General features: G+C 55.5%; 2 protein-coding genes across 2 annotated transcripts; both read left to right on the top strand.

Moving 5' to 3' along the window:
- Positions 1–933: 933 nt before the first annotated feature.
- Positions 934–4,495, top strand: LOC119094395 (CDAN1-interacting nuclease 1-like). The gene is made up of 4 exons (XM_037217456.1): positions 934–1,200; positions 1,873–2,003; positions 3,625–3,730; positions 4,227–4,495. The coding sequence occupies exons 1-4, from the start codon at positions 968–970 to the stop codon at positions 4,480–4,482; spliced, it is 726 nt and encodes a 241-aa protein (XP_037073351.1). The 5' UTR covers positions 934–967; the 3' UTR covers positions 4,483–4,495.
- Positions 4,496–11,218: 6,723 nt separating this feature from the next.
- On the top strand, positions 11,219–14,411 carry LOC119094393 (cell surface hyaluronidase-like). The gene is made up of 4 exons (XM_037217455.1): positions 11,219–11,315; positions 11,436–13,012; positions 13,043–13,471; positions 13,524–14,411. The coding sequence occupies exons 1-4, from the start codon at positions 11,219–11,221 to the stop codon at positions 14,409–14,411; spliced, it is 2,991 nt and encodes a 996-aa protein (XP_037073350.1).
- The last annotated feature ends 778 nt before the right edge of the window (positions 14,412–15,189 follow it).

Genomic DNA, 15,189 nt, shown 5'->3' with positions numbered 1-15,189 from the left:
GAATGTGCACAGGGCACCGCACAGCCCCAATCCCCCAGTGCATTGCGTGCTCTTCGTGACGTGCGCCGAGTCTTCCCAACGTCAAACCCGCGCTTTTTTGGGCGGCGTCGGCTTGCTGCATCTCCTGCGCGTCCGACTGACCGCCACCCAGCGTCATTGTCCGTGCCGCGCCGCCGCCACGGACGGCGGCCGTCCGTGTGCCCTCGCGGCGGGTACTCTTGACTGTTTTGAATCGCTGACTCATTGGCGGAAGCTGGTTTCACCTGTGCGCGTATATGCATGCCTGTGCACCGCGTGCGTGTTTTTTGTTGTTGTTGTCTTGTATGACTAGACACGGCACAACCACCACGTGGACGTGCCTTCAATGGAGTAACTAACGGTAACAACTGGGAAACTATGGAAGTCGTGCATAACGGAAGTTTTTCCGCAGCATTCATCTGGCCACATTGAGGTACTAATGACATTCCAGTTATTCGCCATAGTCCACTCTTTCACTGCTACTCTCTCTCTCTCTCTCTCTCTCAAACAAATCATAACAGGGATACCATTCACACCAGACCAGGCCCACCCAAATATCATAAGAGGTTAATGCTTCAAGTTTCTGTGATCTCCACTCAGATACGCTCGAAGCAGCTGCAATGATAGTACACCTGTAGTGTCCGGGCCAGCTGTGGCAGCAAAACAAATCTATGTTTCTCCATGTGCAATTCTTATCTATGTGATATATTGTTTGGTGAAAAGGTATGATATCTTTCGCACAGATGGCACTATGTCCCTAAAACACCTGCAACGCTGTGTTGTTGTCACTTCGAAATCTCCTTTTGAAGGCGTTTGTAGTCGGAGGCATCCGAACAGCCAGCGTGCACCCGCTCCAGATGCCAGAGCTCCACCTGTGACGCCGCCCCTCCGCTGCCGCAGGTTCCTGGACGCGCTGGACGCCGGCGAGTCGGCGGGCGTGCTGCTGCGCATGGCCACGCGCCTGCAGGTGGCGCCCGCCCTGCTCGCCAAGTTCATCCTCAACTGCTACGCCAACGACACGGACGCGGCGTACCGGCGCATGTCGGACCGCGGCAAGCGGCAGCGACTGGCGCAGCTGGTGCGCGAGCCGGGCCTGCTGGCCGAGCCGCGCGTGGCCGCCGAGCTGCGGCTGTGTGTGCTGCGCGACAACGGCTACGGCCCGCTGGCCGAGCTCGTCAAGCAGTGAGTGCCGCCGGCGGGCTGTGACGCCACCGCCCGCCTGGAGCGATGTTGCGATGTGGCTGTGGCCGCTGCGGGGAAAGGGGGTCCTCTCAGATGTCGACGCGCGTGGACCCGTGACGTGGCGAATAGTATGCAGGGTGTCAGAAGATTAGAGGGGGCCTGCGGAGCCAGATTTTGTCCAGCGGGTGGTTTGCTGGGATGAAATCTTCAGAGCGCGGTCCGGGAAGACGCGTGCCTTTAGACGCGGATGTTCCGGAGGCCGTCCTAACTGCGCTTTGTGGGGAAGAAATTGAGCGTATTTCGCAGGATGCATTGTCGAGAACAGTGTCCTTGATTCACTTAGCACGTGTAAAGGCAAACAGGATGTGTCGAGGCTAGTCTTCCGATGTGGAGGTCTTGAAATATGAAATGTATTAGTGGTGCCCTTTTTCTCATGGACTAGTCAATTTCGTCCCATTCGTTACCACTCAGTTGACGTATGGCTATGTCCCGTCACTTTGTGTCTTCTACTTTTATGGTACTGGAGTGATAGCAAAACAGCTTCTCACCTGTAATCCGGTTATCTTATTTCCAAGTTGTATAGCTGGTCATTAGGGGACACAAACCCGTGCACTACGCGCGCCAGCGCAGATCGCCCGGCCGCCAACGCCTCACGACGCTTCGCGCTTCCAGCACGGTCGGTCTGGAGTACGAGATGCGACTGAAGAAGAAGCTCATCTCTCTGAAGATCCCGTTTCTGACGAAGACGACCTTCGGCGCCGGGCCACGACAGACCCCCGACGTGCTGCTGGACGTGCCGATCGGTAGGTCTGGCCCGGAGACTGGGCCCGGGCTCTTCTCACTGAGGGAAGAGTGGCCCCCGGAGCTGTTCAGACCAAGTGTAAGCACACGAGCCGCAGCGCAGGCGAACAACTGGTGAAATACAAAGCAAACAGAACAAAACAAAACAAACCAAAACAAAAACGGGACGGGACGGGACGGGACGGGACGGACGGGGATGTGTCTGGATCAGGACGGACCACATGCTGATATTGTCGTGTTTTGCTTTGCCATATCCTGTTTTGTACTGTTGTCTTGTATTGCCCTATCATGTTTGGTCTGCGTTGTTCTGTTCCACCCCTGCCCTGCCCTGCTTTGCCCTGTCCTGCCCTGCCCTGCCCTGCTGCTCGCCGATACACGCCACGCCGCGCCGCGCCGCGCCGCGCCACGCCACGCCACGCCACGCCACGCCACGCCACGCCACGCCACGCCACGCCACGCCACGCCACGCCACGCCATGTCTGGTCTTGTCTGGGTCAGGTTTGGTCTGTTCTGCTCAGGTCAGACCAGGTTGGCCGGTCCAGTCCTCAGATGGAGAGGACAGGACAGTCCGTATTGTTTGGACTGATCTCTGCCTCTTTCGTTTTGCGATGCTCTGCCATGTCATTACTATGCTGGCGGTGTTTGTCTCCGTCCAGTCCTAGATGTCCCTATTCTGCTCGTGCGCCCACTTTATCTGTCAATGCTGGCTGTAACCCACTTAGTCCTGGTCCGGTTTGTTCTGACCTGACCTGTTCTGTCCCGTTTTCCCTGCCCTGCCCTGACTGCTCTCTGCGTACGATGCGGTGCGCGCCTGTCCTGTTCCGCTTCTGCTTTGTACAATGGGAAACTCGCTAACCGTACCGCCAAAAGTCGGAGAAGTTTCCAACTTAGACATGTAACGCCGTGGCATTATGTGCTCCCACACTTGAGGTGACTTCTGTGCTGCGACCCGCCTCACATTGATGCTAAAAACGAAATGTTGGAGACCTCTGCTAGAGTAAAGGACAAACGCGGGCCAAAAGGAGAGACGTGATATGATTCCTGATGAAATGCAACAACGCAACATGCGCTGTAGCATTTGCATTCGTACTGTGCTAAAACACTTCTTTCCAGTGGTGTCGATCTCATTAGACGTGCCACCCCGTTCAGTGCAGTAAATTACTCCTGCGACTTATCAGCTCTCCCTGAGGCATGAACAGGATTTTTCAGAAACTTCGGTTTTTCCAGAATGAGTCTGGGTTAAGGCTACGTAGGTTATTAGACGTTCCGTTGAGAAGGTCATTTCTTCCTCTGCCAGCAGACCTCTTTTGCGCGCATGGTAACATGTGACGCCGTAAACTGAAGTGGCACGATCTTTGATTAAGACCCACCTATTAGACGCCCACATGGCTGTACCCGACGAACATAGTGCTGTTCTTATCTTTATGCCTCCAAGAAATAATGAGCGATGTCTTAGTCGTAAAATCCCCAGAACGATTAAGGACTAATATAACCGAGAAAAATAATAAAACATCATGCCAAAGATACGGACTCCGAGGAGCACGTCTTTCAAATTGCACGGTAAGCCACGAGGAAAGAGAACAGCATTTGACCATCGTTATCACGACCATCTATCCGTTTCAGCGGTGTCGGGATGCATAGTGAACTGGATCGAAAGCAAGGCCTCGTTCGGTGACGACGAGACCCACGAGGCCTACATGCGGGACCAGTACGAGAAGTACTGGAGCAGGTGACTAGACTGTTATGCAATGTCCATGATGCTGTATTGTGGTCACGACTGTTTGCATGATCTTGTGCTCATGACCTTGCCGGAGGTACATTCGAACGCTGCGCAGACTACATTGCTGTTATGATGTAGCTTTGATTCAGGTGCGTGTGAACCTGCCTGGTAGGTGATCGGCTTTTAGTTAGAACATATACTCGTTCGAACTGCCAGCGATCAGTCCTCTTTCCAGACCCAGTTGGCATCCCGTCGTCACGTGCGACAGCGTGATCAGCGCGTCACGTGCGACGGCCTACATGCCCAGCCTATATCAAAGTCGTGCCGCCACTCGTGCCTCAGTTTACCACGGGCTGGACCGTAACATTCGCTAGCGCCACAGTCTTCTATGCCGATGGTATCGGAGGGAGAGCGAAACGCCGGCAGCATGAAGGCCGTAGCCCACAGCCTCGTGATTGTAAGCAGAGCAGGCCACTCCTCAGCTGAGGCGTCCTCTGTCCGGCAGGTTCGGACCGGGCATGGTGATCTACTGGTTCGGGTTCATCGGCGACCTGCTGCCGGCCGCGTCGGCGCGCCACGTGCTGCTGCAGCACCGCTTCCCCGAGGAGCAGGTGCAGTTCATGGCGCCTGAGCTGTCCGTGGCGCCACTGGACGCCGCCGACGGAGACCTGCCGCTTGGACCGCTCTTCGACGAGGAGAGCGACAGTGAAGAGGAGCGGCCGCTGCCCGAGGAGAACAGCGAGGAGGAGGTCTCGGTGTGACGCGTGTGTTGGTGCGGGGGAGAGAAGGCCTAGTGACCCAGCGCGGCCAGGAGAGCCGCTACAACAGTGCTGTCTGGTGATGCGGAGCGGCTGGCGGTGTCTACCGCGTGGACGGCGGCGCGTGCGTTGACGGTGCGACTGTGCGGCGAGATCTGAGTTGCGGGCGGCAACGTGAGGTGTCAAAGGGAGATGCGCGACCATCCTTTGCCACGGGGTGTGAGGGATGCTGGCCTATGTTCGGTCTGCAGAGTGAGAGCCACAACGGAGGTGGCAACTGTGGATGTTCCCGGAGCATTCTGTGAAGGTAACAGGAAGCTGTGAGCGTAACCAAGTGTCGTGTAATTGCGAACACATCTGTATGTTCGTGTCCTTGAAGCTTGTCTCGGGAAATTAGACAGAGTTCACGACTTATTTGTAGCTCTTTTTGTCATGGATTTCGTAGTGGATGCTCATCGCCGAACCGGGCGGTCAAAAGGGCGCGGATGGGGTGGGTCAAGTCATTTATGGCGCTCCCATATTCGTGGGACGTCAACCGTGGTTGTGAAGCAAGCGACAACTGAGTGTTGGCTGTGCTTCATGCCAGCTGAACCGACATGGCCTGATACACAGTCATGTAGGACCCTGGCTAAACACAGCCTCAACGGATCAACTTATAACTCTGGTGCATCAGCTGACAATGCTCGTGGAAAAATAATGAGTATGACATGTCAGCGAGCATCGTGCTTGCAGTCGTTGACGTCTCCGTGAATGGCTGTGGGGGACGGTAACGGAGTCGGCCCATTGTCAACGCTACTTGACCCGCCGTGTGAGATAGCTGTACTTTTGTTGAGTTGAAAATAGATAGCCCACGCTATTTAAGTTAGCTAAAGCAGTCCAAAGACTGACCAGAGCCTGAGGGCTTCGACACATTTGTGAGTATTTGTACTTTTTGTAAAACTTGAGTGTGAAAGACACGATGACCCACTAGGAGGCAGAATAGATGGTCATGCACTGAGACATTGATTGCTGTTTGTGCGGTGACTGTATATACGTGTACAGAGGACTGAACAATGACATGAATAAAGATCATCTAACAGAGTGGTACCGCATCCTTCACTAAGATGCATCAGTATGCCGCACGAACGGGTACCATCTGTGGGACGTAGTGTCACTAATGACTCACAGTCAGGTGCGTTTGTTCCGCCCGTGCCACTGATGGTAACTCATGCCAACATCGCGATGCATCGGGAATAAGGCGGAAAAGCGCGCTACAATTTTCGTATTGCTGACCGTGAGGACTTTGCCACGGCACTGCATGCAGCGAACGAACATCAAGCTGGAAGCGTCTGCAGTGCAACAGCGTGACGACACCAGCATGCTCAACATCCGCTCGGCTCGGTCCCGCTGTTGTAGTGGTGTTACATTCGAACTGTCAGGGAGTTCCGCCGCGGACGGTCTACTGAACACATTCGTTTTGTGTAAAGTTCCGTCGTCTGGGGACATCGGAAGCGCACCGCACCTTCCACCTAGAAGAAGTCACCAAATCAATCTGCGCCAGCCAGCTTTTTGTGGACGCCCTTTGTTTGCTTTGCAATGCTGCAGTCACCCAACCAAAAATGATATTTGTCCTCGAAGGTTTATAATAAAATGCTCCACGTTTTGTTTCATAACCTGTTTTATTTCAGCCTGTTCGCGCTTCATTTTCGTCGGTTTCTTAAGTCACGTAACAAACGGTCCCGTAGAAACCAAGACAACATAACGTCCCAAAATTCTCCAGGATGTAACGTGAGAATCATAACGATCGCGGATTGTGAACTTTTTTAAGCCATACGTGACACAGGATGGAGCCAACAGCTCGTCATTGCCTGTCCCTCATGTCTTGTTCAGCTTACAATGCGTAAGGACGGAGTATGCAACGGAAAGCAAAACTCACAATCTTATCTTACCCAATGTCCATGTATTGTTTATTCAATTCCTGCTATTATTAACAATATTTACCGCCGTCAAATACTGACTCCGTGTCATTGTCTCGGACCAATGAAGCGTGCATAAAGCATGCAGGTTCGCGGAGAGCTCAGTCACACATTCCTACGCCAGCCTGCAGCCGTTGTTTTAATAAATGCCATGAATCTGAAACGTCTGCCCAGCGACGGGCTTTACCCCTGAAACCAGTTACAGCACTTGGGATCAACGTCTTTGCGCTTCATATGTGCGCAACGCGTATGTTAAAAACTAATGCTGCCTTTGCCACAGAGTGCTGAACATGGCGTTTTCCTCGGCACATTTGCGTCTTGCTTGTTTTTTTGTTTCACAGATGTTCTCATTGCCGTTGAAAATCGATCTGTCTGACTAGACCGGGATTCTCCGCCTGTCGTTCTCCTTATGTCCCCATTTTCTCCGCCTCACTCCCTCCGCATCCCGCTCAGTCTTCCAGCCCTCGCCACTGGCCCCATTGGCAAGCGTTCCAGTTCCGCATCCGTCATTTCATGCAGTGTGCGTTCAGATGTTTCTACTAAAGCGGAAAGACGTCGTTCTCCAGCCAGCTTCTACCTTGAATAAATCATCTGCGAAAAAGCCCGGTCTCTCCGGCTGTATATATCTCCGTCCGTTCACCTTGCCACCTCCATGTCATCCTTTCGCTCTTCTCCTGTCTCTCCTCTGGTTCTTTTTATTTTTCTGCTTCCCCAAAACCGCGCCTCGCTATCCTCTCCTCTCGGGGGCTGTCTGTGTAATGTTGTTTGCACTGTTGTTGACTTGCACTGATGCCTTGAACAATATTTCCAGCTGCGGACTGTATGAGGTACATGTTTGCGCGGCTATCCACGAGTCTTGTTATTAAATTACGATTAATTGGTTGTGCATGTCGCTGCCCATGGTAGCGTACATGGTCAAAACCAAAAAAGTTTTCCTGATCGTCAGAGTCCGGAATTTCGTTGAGAGATGTCGTGATAAAAACTGAGCTTGAGCCTAACGGGAGGGTTAAAGTCCCTCGAGCATCTCCCCCCCGGCGACGTCACTGCCATGCTCGGTCCGTGACCATCAACACACTGCCGTGCTTGTTCCGTGCCCGCCTGCTCAGCCGTCGTGCTCGGTCCGTTCCCGTTCACATTCCACCGAATGTGCCCACGATGAAGGTCTGTTACATCAGGGAGCGAGACGTCATTAAAGGGAGCGTTCCACTTTCATAGGGGGGTTTGAACTGAAATAGCCGCCTTGAAGACCTTTCGGTGCTGTTCACAATCCTGCGCTTTATTGTTCCGAAGCCCCCCTAGCTTTTGAGTTACACGCCCGCGAAAATGGGGAAAGTTATATCGGGGAGAGTATTTTGAAGTCATCTTGACATTCATGACCCCATATATATATATATATATATATATATATATATATATATATATATATGTATGTATATATATGTATGTATGTCTATATATGCATATGTGTGGATATTTATTTATTTATATACATTAACGAGCCCGAACTGAATCGCATCTTTTGATTTGCAAGCTGTGTGAGACATGAGCCAAATGACTGAACGCAAGCAATGGGTCTGAACTGAGTCGATTCAAAATATTTGAATGGGCTATGACTCGTGTGCTGAATGGGATCGTAAAATCTGTGGGACAGTCCTCAGACGAATACCAAAACTGAGTCGAACACAAGTCTGGTCATAGAACATCATTATAATCCTGCCATTCCATAAGCCAAGCGGCGATCAAGGCCAAAAAATGTAATTGTCAAGACGCTTATATCTGGTGTTCGTAAGCTCGATTTTCAGATATAACGCCAGCCAGTTGGCTCTCAATCAATATTGTGCAAGGTACGATGACATAATCAAGCCATGACGCCTTAAGTAACATCTCTACTAAACAAATAATTATGCCGTCTACAGCAGTCTGTCCACTTAAAAAGTGTACCAATAATTAGAAGTGACCTTATTTCATCATATCTGATGCTTGTTTCAATATCTTCAAGCGTGAAACATTTCCAACCACAAATGACAAGCAAATGACGGGAAAGCAACAACAGGTAATTGCACAGGTGTCTTTAAATCATTCGTAAGGCCGATCAGGTCAAGCCGCTACAAATGAGATCATTTTACGAGAAGACGCCGACGCGTCGACAACTGCATCGTCGCGACAGTGCCGCTGCTTTTGAAGGCAGTACTGGCGATAACAGCGTGACGGTGATCACACAAATTATCAGTGGCAGGGAAATGCACCAGTCGTTCTAAAAGTCATCACGCAGGAGAGGGTAGAGTGTCTTTTGTTTCTGCGATATGTTTGGAGTTTGGGGAGTTCCACGGACGGGCGTCGCTGAAATGCGGTTGTCGTGCATCCGGGGTTGAAATCGTATGTTAGGGCTTGGACAATGGCCTTTCCGGGGTAAAAATGTGATTTTCGTTGCTCTTAGAACGATGGCAGTACAGCAAGCTTTCATTTTTTCGCATGGTTTGTTCCAAAATGAGGATGCAAAGCAATTCCATCCATAAAGGAAGCATTTAAGACTGTGTAATTTAAGTGTGTGTGTGTGTGTGTGTGTGTGTGTGTGTGTGTGTGTGTGTGTGTGTGTGTGTGTGTGTGTGTGTGTGTGTGTGTGTGTGTGTGTGTGTGTGTGTGTGTGTGTGTGTGTGTGTGTGTGTGTGTGTGTGTGTGTGTACGTGTACGTGTACGTATGCGCGTGTGCGTGCATGCGTGTGTGCGTGCGTGCGTGTGAGAGTGTGTGTGTGTGCATGCGTGCGTGTGAGAGTGTGTGTGTGTGCATGCGTGTGTGTGTGTGAACATAATCCTTCTCGCCATTATATTCTACGCAGTCGACCTGCTGGTTTTGCACACCGCCAACAATTTGTTCACACGCTTATTATCGACACGAAGGAAGCCGATGCTGCGGTCACCCGTTATTGATCGGCCCTCGGTACAGACTGTACTCGAGGGTATCAGCTGACCGGCCACGGACCGCACGTCCCACACCGACCAATGGCAGGGCGCCACGCCACGAGGGGCGGTCCTTGTACCGCACCACCCTAATAAGATCTATCGTATAGGAATACGTTTTCTCTCGTCATGCCATCGCATTTCCATGGTTTGCCGTTAAGCCTTCCGAAGTACATCACAGTCACCACTGAGTTCTCCGCCATCGGCTCACTGTCGATAAGCACCTTCCTAAGCTGCCGATGCCGCCAGTCTGCGGCACGATCGACACTGGGCGGACGAGGCACTGTGGTGTCGCGGATGACACATCACATTCGGTCTCGGGATCAGGCTCTGGGAACGGAATGGTACAATGGCTTGGACCCAGTTACTCTGGTTATTATGCTCACTGTTTTTCGGAACTGATAAGCTTAGCTTAGGCCGCTAAACCTGAACAAATGTACAATGAAATGGGAGAACAGTAAAGTGGAAGGCCAAATATAGGAGTTGCACCACAGACCAAAGTATACCGAGACTCTGTGGAGTACGGATATCGCAAGGCGTTCAGGTGCATATACGGAGGTGCGGTCAGGTCACTACGTGTATGATCGTGAGGTCATGTCACCATGTGGGCGACTGTGAGTTCAGGCCACTATGTGGACGGCTGTGAGGTCAGGTCACTATGTGGACGGCTGTGGGGTCAGGTCACCATGCGGACGGCTGTGAGGTCAGGTTACTATGTGGACGGCTGTGTGGTCAGGTCACCATGCGGACGGCATTTGGGTCATGTCGCTATGATGCATTTACCATATTGCAATGCATTTTTTCATGCTGAAACTGCCTGAGGTAGCGTCACTTACCCCTACATACGCACGATCATGCGCGTGGGGCGGAAGGCCCGAGTGGTAAGTGCCTCGGACTCCTAGGCTGAGGTTTGGGTTCGATTCCCGGCCACGCCATTGCCTCTGGACGCTAATATGGCCAATGCAGTCACGAGCGCTTCTTAAAAGAGGTATTTCGATGCGCGTCATGATCCCTAAACAATACACAAATGGCATGGCAGCAGATAATGTAATTCCGGGAAGGTGACCATCTTGGCATGATAATCAAATGTCGATGGATGTTCACACCTATGCTGGGCCCCGAAACCGTAAGTGCGCAAGCCATGTGCCCTAAATTCTTAAATTTTGAAGCCAGAAATTTCAACGACCTGCTGCCTAATTTTTGGAAAAACCTGCAAAAAGCGAGGAGTCAGAATCCTCCTGTCTCCCCCATTCTAGATTCGGGCTCAGTCAGCTTTGTACACGCCTTTTAGAAACAAAAGACATGGTGCTGTCGACTGGCCAGTGCCGAAATGTGCATAAATGCCTTAATCTTGCATTGTTTCATCTCGCACATGCTGCCAGGGTGACTAGGCTAGGGCTGCCACGCTGACTAGGCGCCTCACGACGTTCGGAAATCCTTTCAGTGCAGAACACACGCATCCCGCTCCCTGTTGGTGACTCGGCGCAATTCCTTGGGGTTGTCGGTCGTCACACCTGACGGCAGCACACACACCTCGACTCAACATCTTTCAGAGCTTTCAGGGGTTTTTCCTGAAACGGGTGCCTGATAACAGGCTGCGCCACCACCGTCTTTCGATCGCTACAGAAACAATGGTCCGGACAGGTGGCCTGTCGGCTGACATTGCACCCCGAGACTCAGCAGCTGCCCCTATTCACGCGCGCACCGTGTCACGGCGCCACCATCTGCCGGCGCCGGTGCCGGGCACCTAGGTGGCAGCCTATATAATCCCATGTCGGCCGTCTCCACTCCACAACGGCCTCGAGAGGCGGAGGTTCGGGCTCAGCATGCGTCCCGTTCTGCTGTCGCTGTTGGCTCTAGCGGCGCTGCTGGCGCCCGCCCAGGCCGCCTGCCCGCACGAGGACCCCGCGCTGCGCCGCGCCAGCGACGCGTCCGGCTGGCCGGGCGGCGTGCTGCCGGCCGACGGTGCCTCGGTGGTCGTTAGTGACGCCGTGCTGCTGGACACGGCGACGGCCGAGCTGGCCGACCTGACGGTGGCCGCAGGCGGCCGGCTGGTGTTCGACCCGAGCGTGACGCTCTCCAAGCTCGCCGCCGGCACCGTGGTGGTGCACGGCGAGCTCTGGGTCGGCTCCGAGGACTGTCCGTTCGCGGGGCAGGCGGAGCTGGAGCTGCTCGGCAGGAAGGGTGACTCGGACGGCGTGGAGGCCGGCGGCTCGCGCCACGTCAAGGCACTGGTGGTGGCGGATGGTGGCCGGCTGGAGGTGCACGGCGCGCCGCGACGCGCCTGGAGCCGCCTCACTGCCACCCTGCCCAAGACCACGCGCGAGGCTGTGATCGGCAGCCCGATATTCGACCAACAACAGTCAGAGTGGCACAACAGTCGCCACCGCGGCTTCCTGGCGTACGAGTTCGACGAGGGCGGCCAGGTGATTGGCTTCCTCGGCCTGCTGCACCGAGTGGCTGATTTCCAGGCGCTGGCCGCCAAGACGGACAGCGTGATCCTGCTAGTCCTGCAGCGGCAGGTGTCGTTCTCGGACGGCGAGGATGTGACGGCGATGGCGGACGCGCTCAGCGCCGCCTGCTTCAACAGCGAGGCGGACAGCGCCATCAGGGACTTCACCGACGGCCAGGCGGTGGCATGGGCGGCTATCTGCCACGTGGGTCACCCGGAGAACAGCGTCGAGGAGGTGGGCCACGAGCAGGACGGCTTCTCAGTTACATCTCGTCTCACGCGCACCATCGGCACCGCCGAGTTCGTCGTCTACTCGGAGACAGAGCTGGAGGACGGCTGGCCATCCACGGCTGACGTGCTCTCGTACGCCCCAGGCACGATCCCGCCGAGGACGATGACGCTCAGTCTGGAGGACGACGTCAGTGACTGGAGCGCGGGTGACACGATCGTCGTCACGTCCACGGACTACGACTGGCGGCAGGCGGAGGAGTTCGTGCTGCAGCCGTGCGCCGACTGCACCGCCGACCAGATCAGCATCGAGAGTCCGGCGGAGTTCACGCACTGGGGCGAGACCACCGACGGTGTGCGCATGGCCGCCGAAGTCGCGCTTCTCAACCGCAACGTTAGGATCCACGGCCGCATGGAGGACGCCTGCTACGGCGACAACAACTGCGACGACTTCAGCTTCGACACGTTCGGCGGCCACGTCAAGGTGCTGGCCGGCTTCCAGGCGGCCCACATCGCCAACGCGGAGGTGTTCCACATGGGACAGAACTCGGTGCTTGGCGCCTACCCCATCCACTTCCACATGTGCGGCGACGTCAGCGCGCAGGCCTCGCCACCGTACGTGCGTTCCAACGCCATCCATCATACGTTCGCACGCTGTGTGACCGTTCACGGCACCAGCGGCCTGCTGGTGGAGGACAACGTCGCCTTCGACCACTACGGCCACTGCTTCTTCCTGGAGGACGGTGCCGAACAGAACACGGTACTCCGCGGCAACCTGGGCCTGAGTACGCGGCGCACGAGCATCACCCCGACCGACCAGCGCATGGCGGCGACGTTCTGGATCACCAACCCGCTGACCACCATGGAAGGCAACGTGGCAGCCGGGTCCGATGCGTATGGCATCTGGTACACGTTCCCGCTGCGACCGATCGGGCCGTCGGCCGACGTCAGCGACATGGTGGCCGGCCAGGCGCTGCGCACGCCGCTCGCGCCCTTCGTCGACAACGTAGCGCACTCCAACAACGACTACGGCCTGCGACTCGACGACCTGCTGAAGACGAACGGCGGCGTCGGCGGCAGGTTCGCGTACGACCCGCGCGAGGACCCGCTCGACCCGACCTCGTCACCCGTGACCGTCACACTGCGCGGCTACAACGGCTACAAGAACTACAAGTCGGCGTGGCTGCGCGGCGCCAGCCTGGTAGCCGAGAATTTCAGCATCGCTGAGACCGTGGAGGGCGTGGTGTTCGCAAGCTCGGCGCCCGGTTCCAAGCGGCTGGTGCGCTCGCGCCTCGTGGGCGAGACGGCCAACAAGGGTAAGCCGGAGGGCTGGATTCCGCTAGCGAACGGCACGACCGTCTGGTGGGATCGCCAGATTCGCATGGGTGGCGCCAACCGCGCGCTGCCCATCATCGGCGCCATTTTCCTCGACGGCCCCCGTCTCGCTGGAGGACGTCAGCTTCCATCGGTTCGCGACCAACGCGGTGCGGCCGTCGGGCGCGATCGGTCTCCGCCGCGCTTTGCGCTGGTACACCTCGCCGGCCAACCGCGTCGCCGGCGTGACGTTCGACTTCGCCGATCCCGCCGACGGCAACCGCGTCTACGACGCCAGCGAGGGCCAGGGCTTTGCCGACCTGGCGGGGAACATCCACTCCGTCTTTCGGGACATCGACGGCTCACTCACGACCTACGCCGGCGCGACCGTGGTGAAGCCGTACGCCGTGCATCTGAACGCCCGCTGCGCGCCCGTGCCCAACTGGAACCTGTACGTGTGCCCGGCTGCCTTCACCAAGTTCAAGCTCGAGTGGTACGACATGGCGTCCAGCCCAGTCACCTTCGTGACGCGCGACGACGGCAGCGCCACGCACAGTCTGCCGCGGCCGCGCCAGATCAGCTACGCCCTCAACTCGGAGGAGGGCTACATCCTACACTTCAACACCAGCGTGCCACGCTCCTTCAGCTTCACAGTCACCGGCCTGCAGGCGGGCGTCGAGCAGCGGCTCGGCGTCTGCATCGGCCGCGACGCCACCGACGTGCGCATCAGCCTCACCGGCATCCCGACGCCGACGTTCGAGGACCTGCTCACCGGCTCGCCGGGCACGCAGGTCTTCCACGACCGCGAGCGGGGGCTGCTGCTGTTCCGATTCCGCGTGCCGTACGCGCTCAGCGCCGACACGGAGACGGAGTGTCCGGGCGGCGGTCCGTATGGCGCTTGCCCGGTCGTGAAGGTGTCCATGGCGGCGGCGAGCGAGGACGGCGACTGCTCGGAGAGGGCGTACCCGACCTACGCCACCGCCCCACTCGACGCCGCCGGCGGTCTTGTCACACCGAGCTTCTAGGTGAGAACGGACACGGCGGACCGGGCAGCCCTCTGACGAGGCAAGGTGATAGCCGAGGTGGACAGCGCAGGCCGTAAACTGAGTCAGAACGGTAGAGGCAGGGAGCAGGCGGCTTATTTTAGTATTTCTTTGGGTGTGCCTCGGAGCGTTTAACAAGCCGAATTCTGTGTGAAGTGGGGTTTGATATTATTTGGCCGTTCTGGCACCTCCTGCAGTTCCACGCGTACCGGTAACTGAACTGGACGCTGATGGCAGCTGTTGGATGATTGGTAAAATCGCTTATTGTCGATGTCAATCTGGGAGGCGTCAAAAATGTTTCACTGCCACCGCATGCAAAATGACACGATGCTGTTGCAATGAAATGCCACGTTTCTGTCGTTGGAGCGTTGGAGGATGCGGCAGTGGAGCAAAGTAATGTTCTTCAAGCTAATCATCACATCATGTCATCTGCGGGCCAGGGCGCGGTGGTTCAGCTGTGCGTCTGGGACACCAGAGGCACAGCGTTCGGTTCCCCACGGTGCCCGTCCTACCAGAGTGAAGGGCAGACGTCATCATAAAGCCTCAGGTGCTGGGTGTGACTTAAATCTCTATTTACTGCACCGTGCCATCGGACAAAGCTCCAATAACTACACCATGACATCGAGTAACATATAAAAATAAGTTAACTATAGTATCAAAGTTTAAAGTTTGACGTAGGTTGACACTGAACAGTCTGAGCTTGAAAAAGCTGCCAGAATGATAGCAATGCATGTCAGAGTGGTGTCTTTTACCCAAGAAG

Source organism: Pollicipes pollicipes, unplaced genomic scaffold (assembly GCF_011947565.3).
Source record: "Pollicipes pollicipes isolate AB1234 unplaced genomic scaffold, Ppol_2.1 Scaffold_4002;HRSCAF=4701_pilon_pilon_pilon, whole genome shotgun sequence".
NCBI lineage: Eukaryota > Metazoa > Arthropoda > Thecostraca > Pollicipedomorpha > Pollicipedidae > Pollicipes > Pollicipes pollicipes.
The sequence above is the reverse complement of the archived record's forward strand: the minus strand, read 5'-3'. Positions and strand labels throughout refer to the sequence as shown.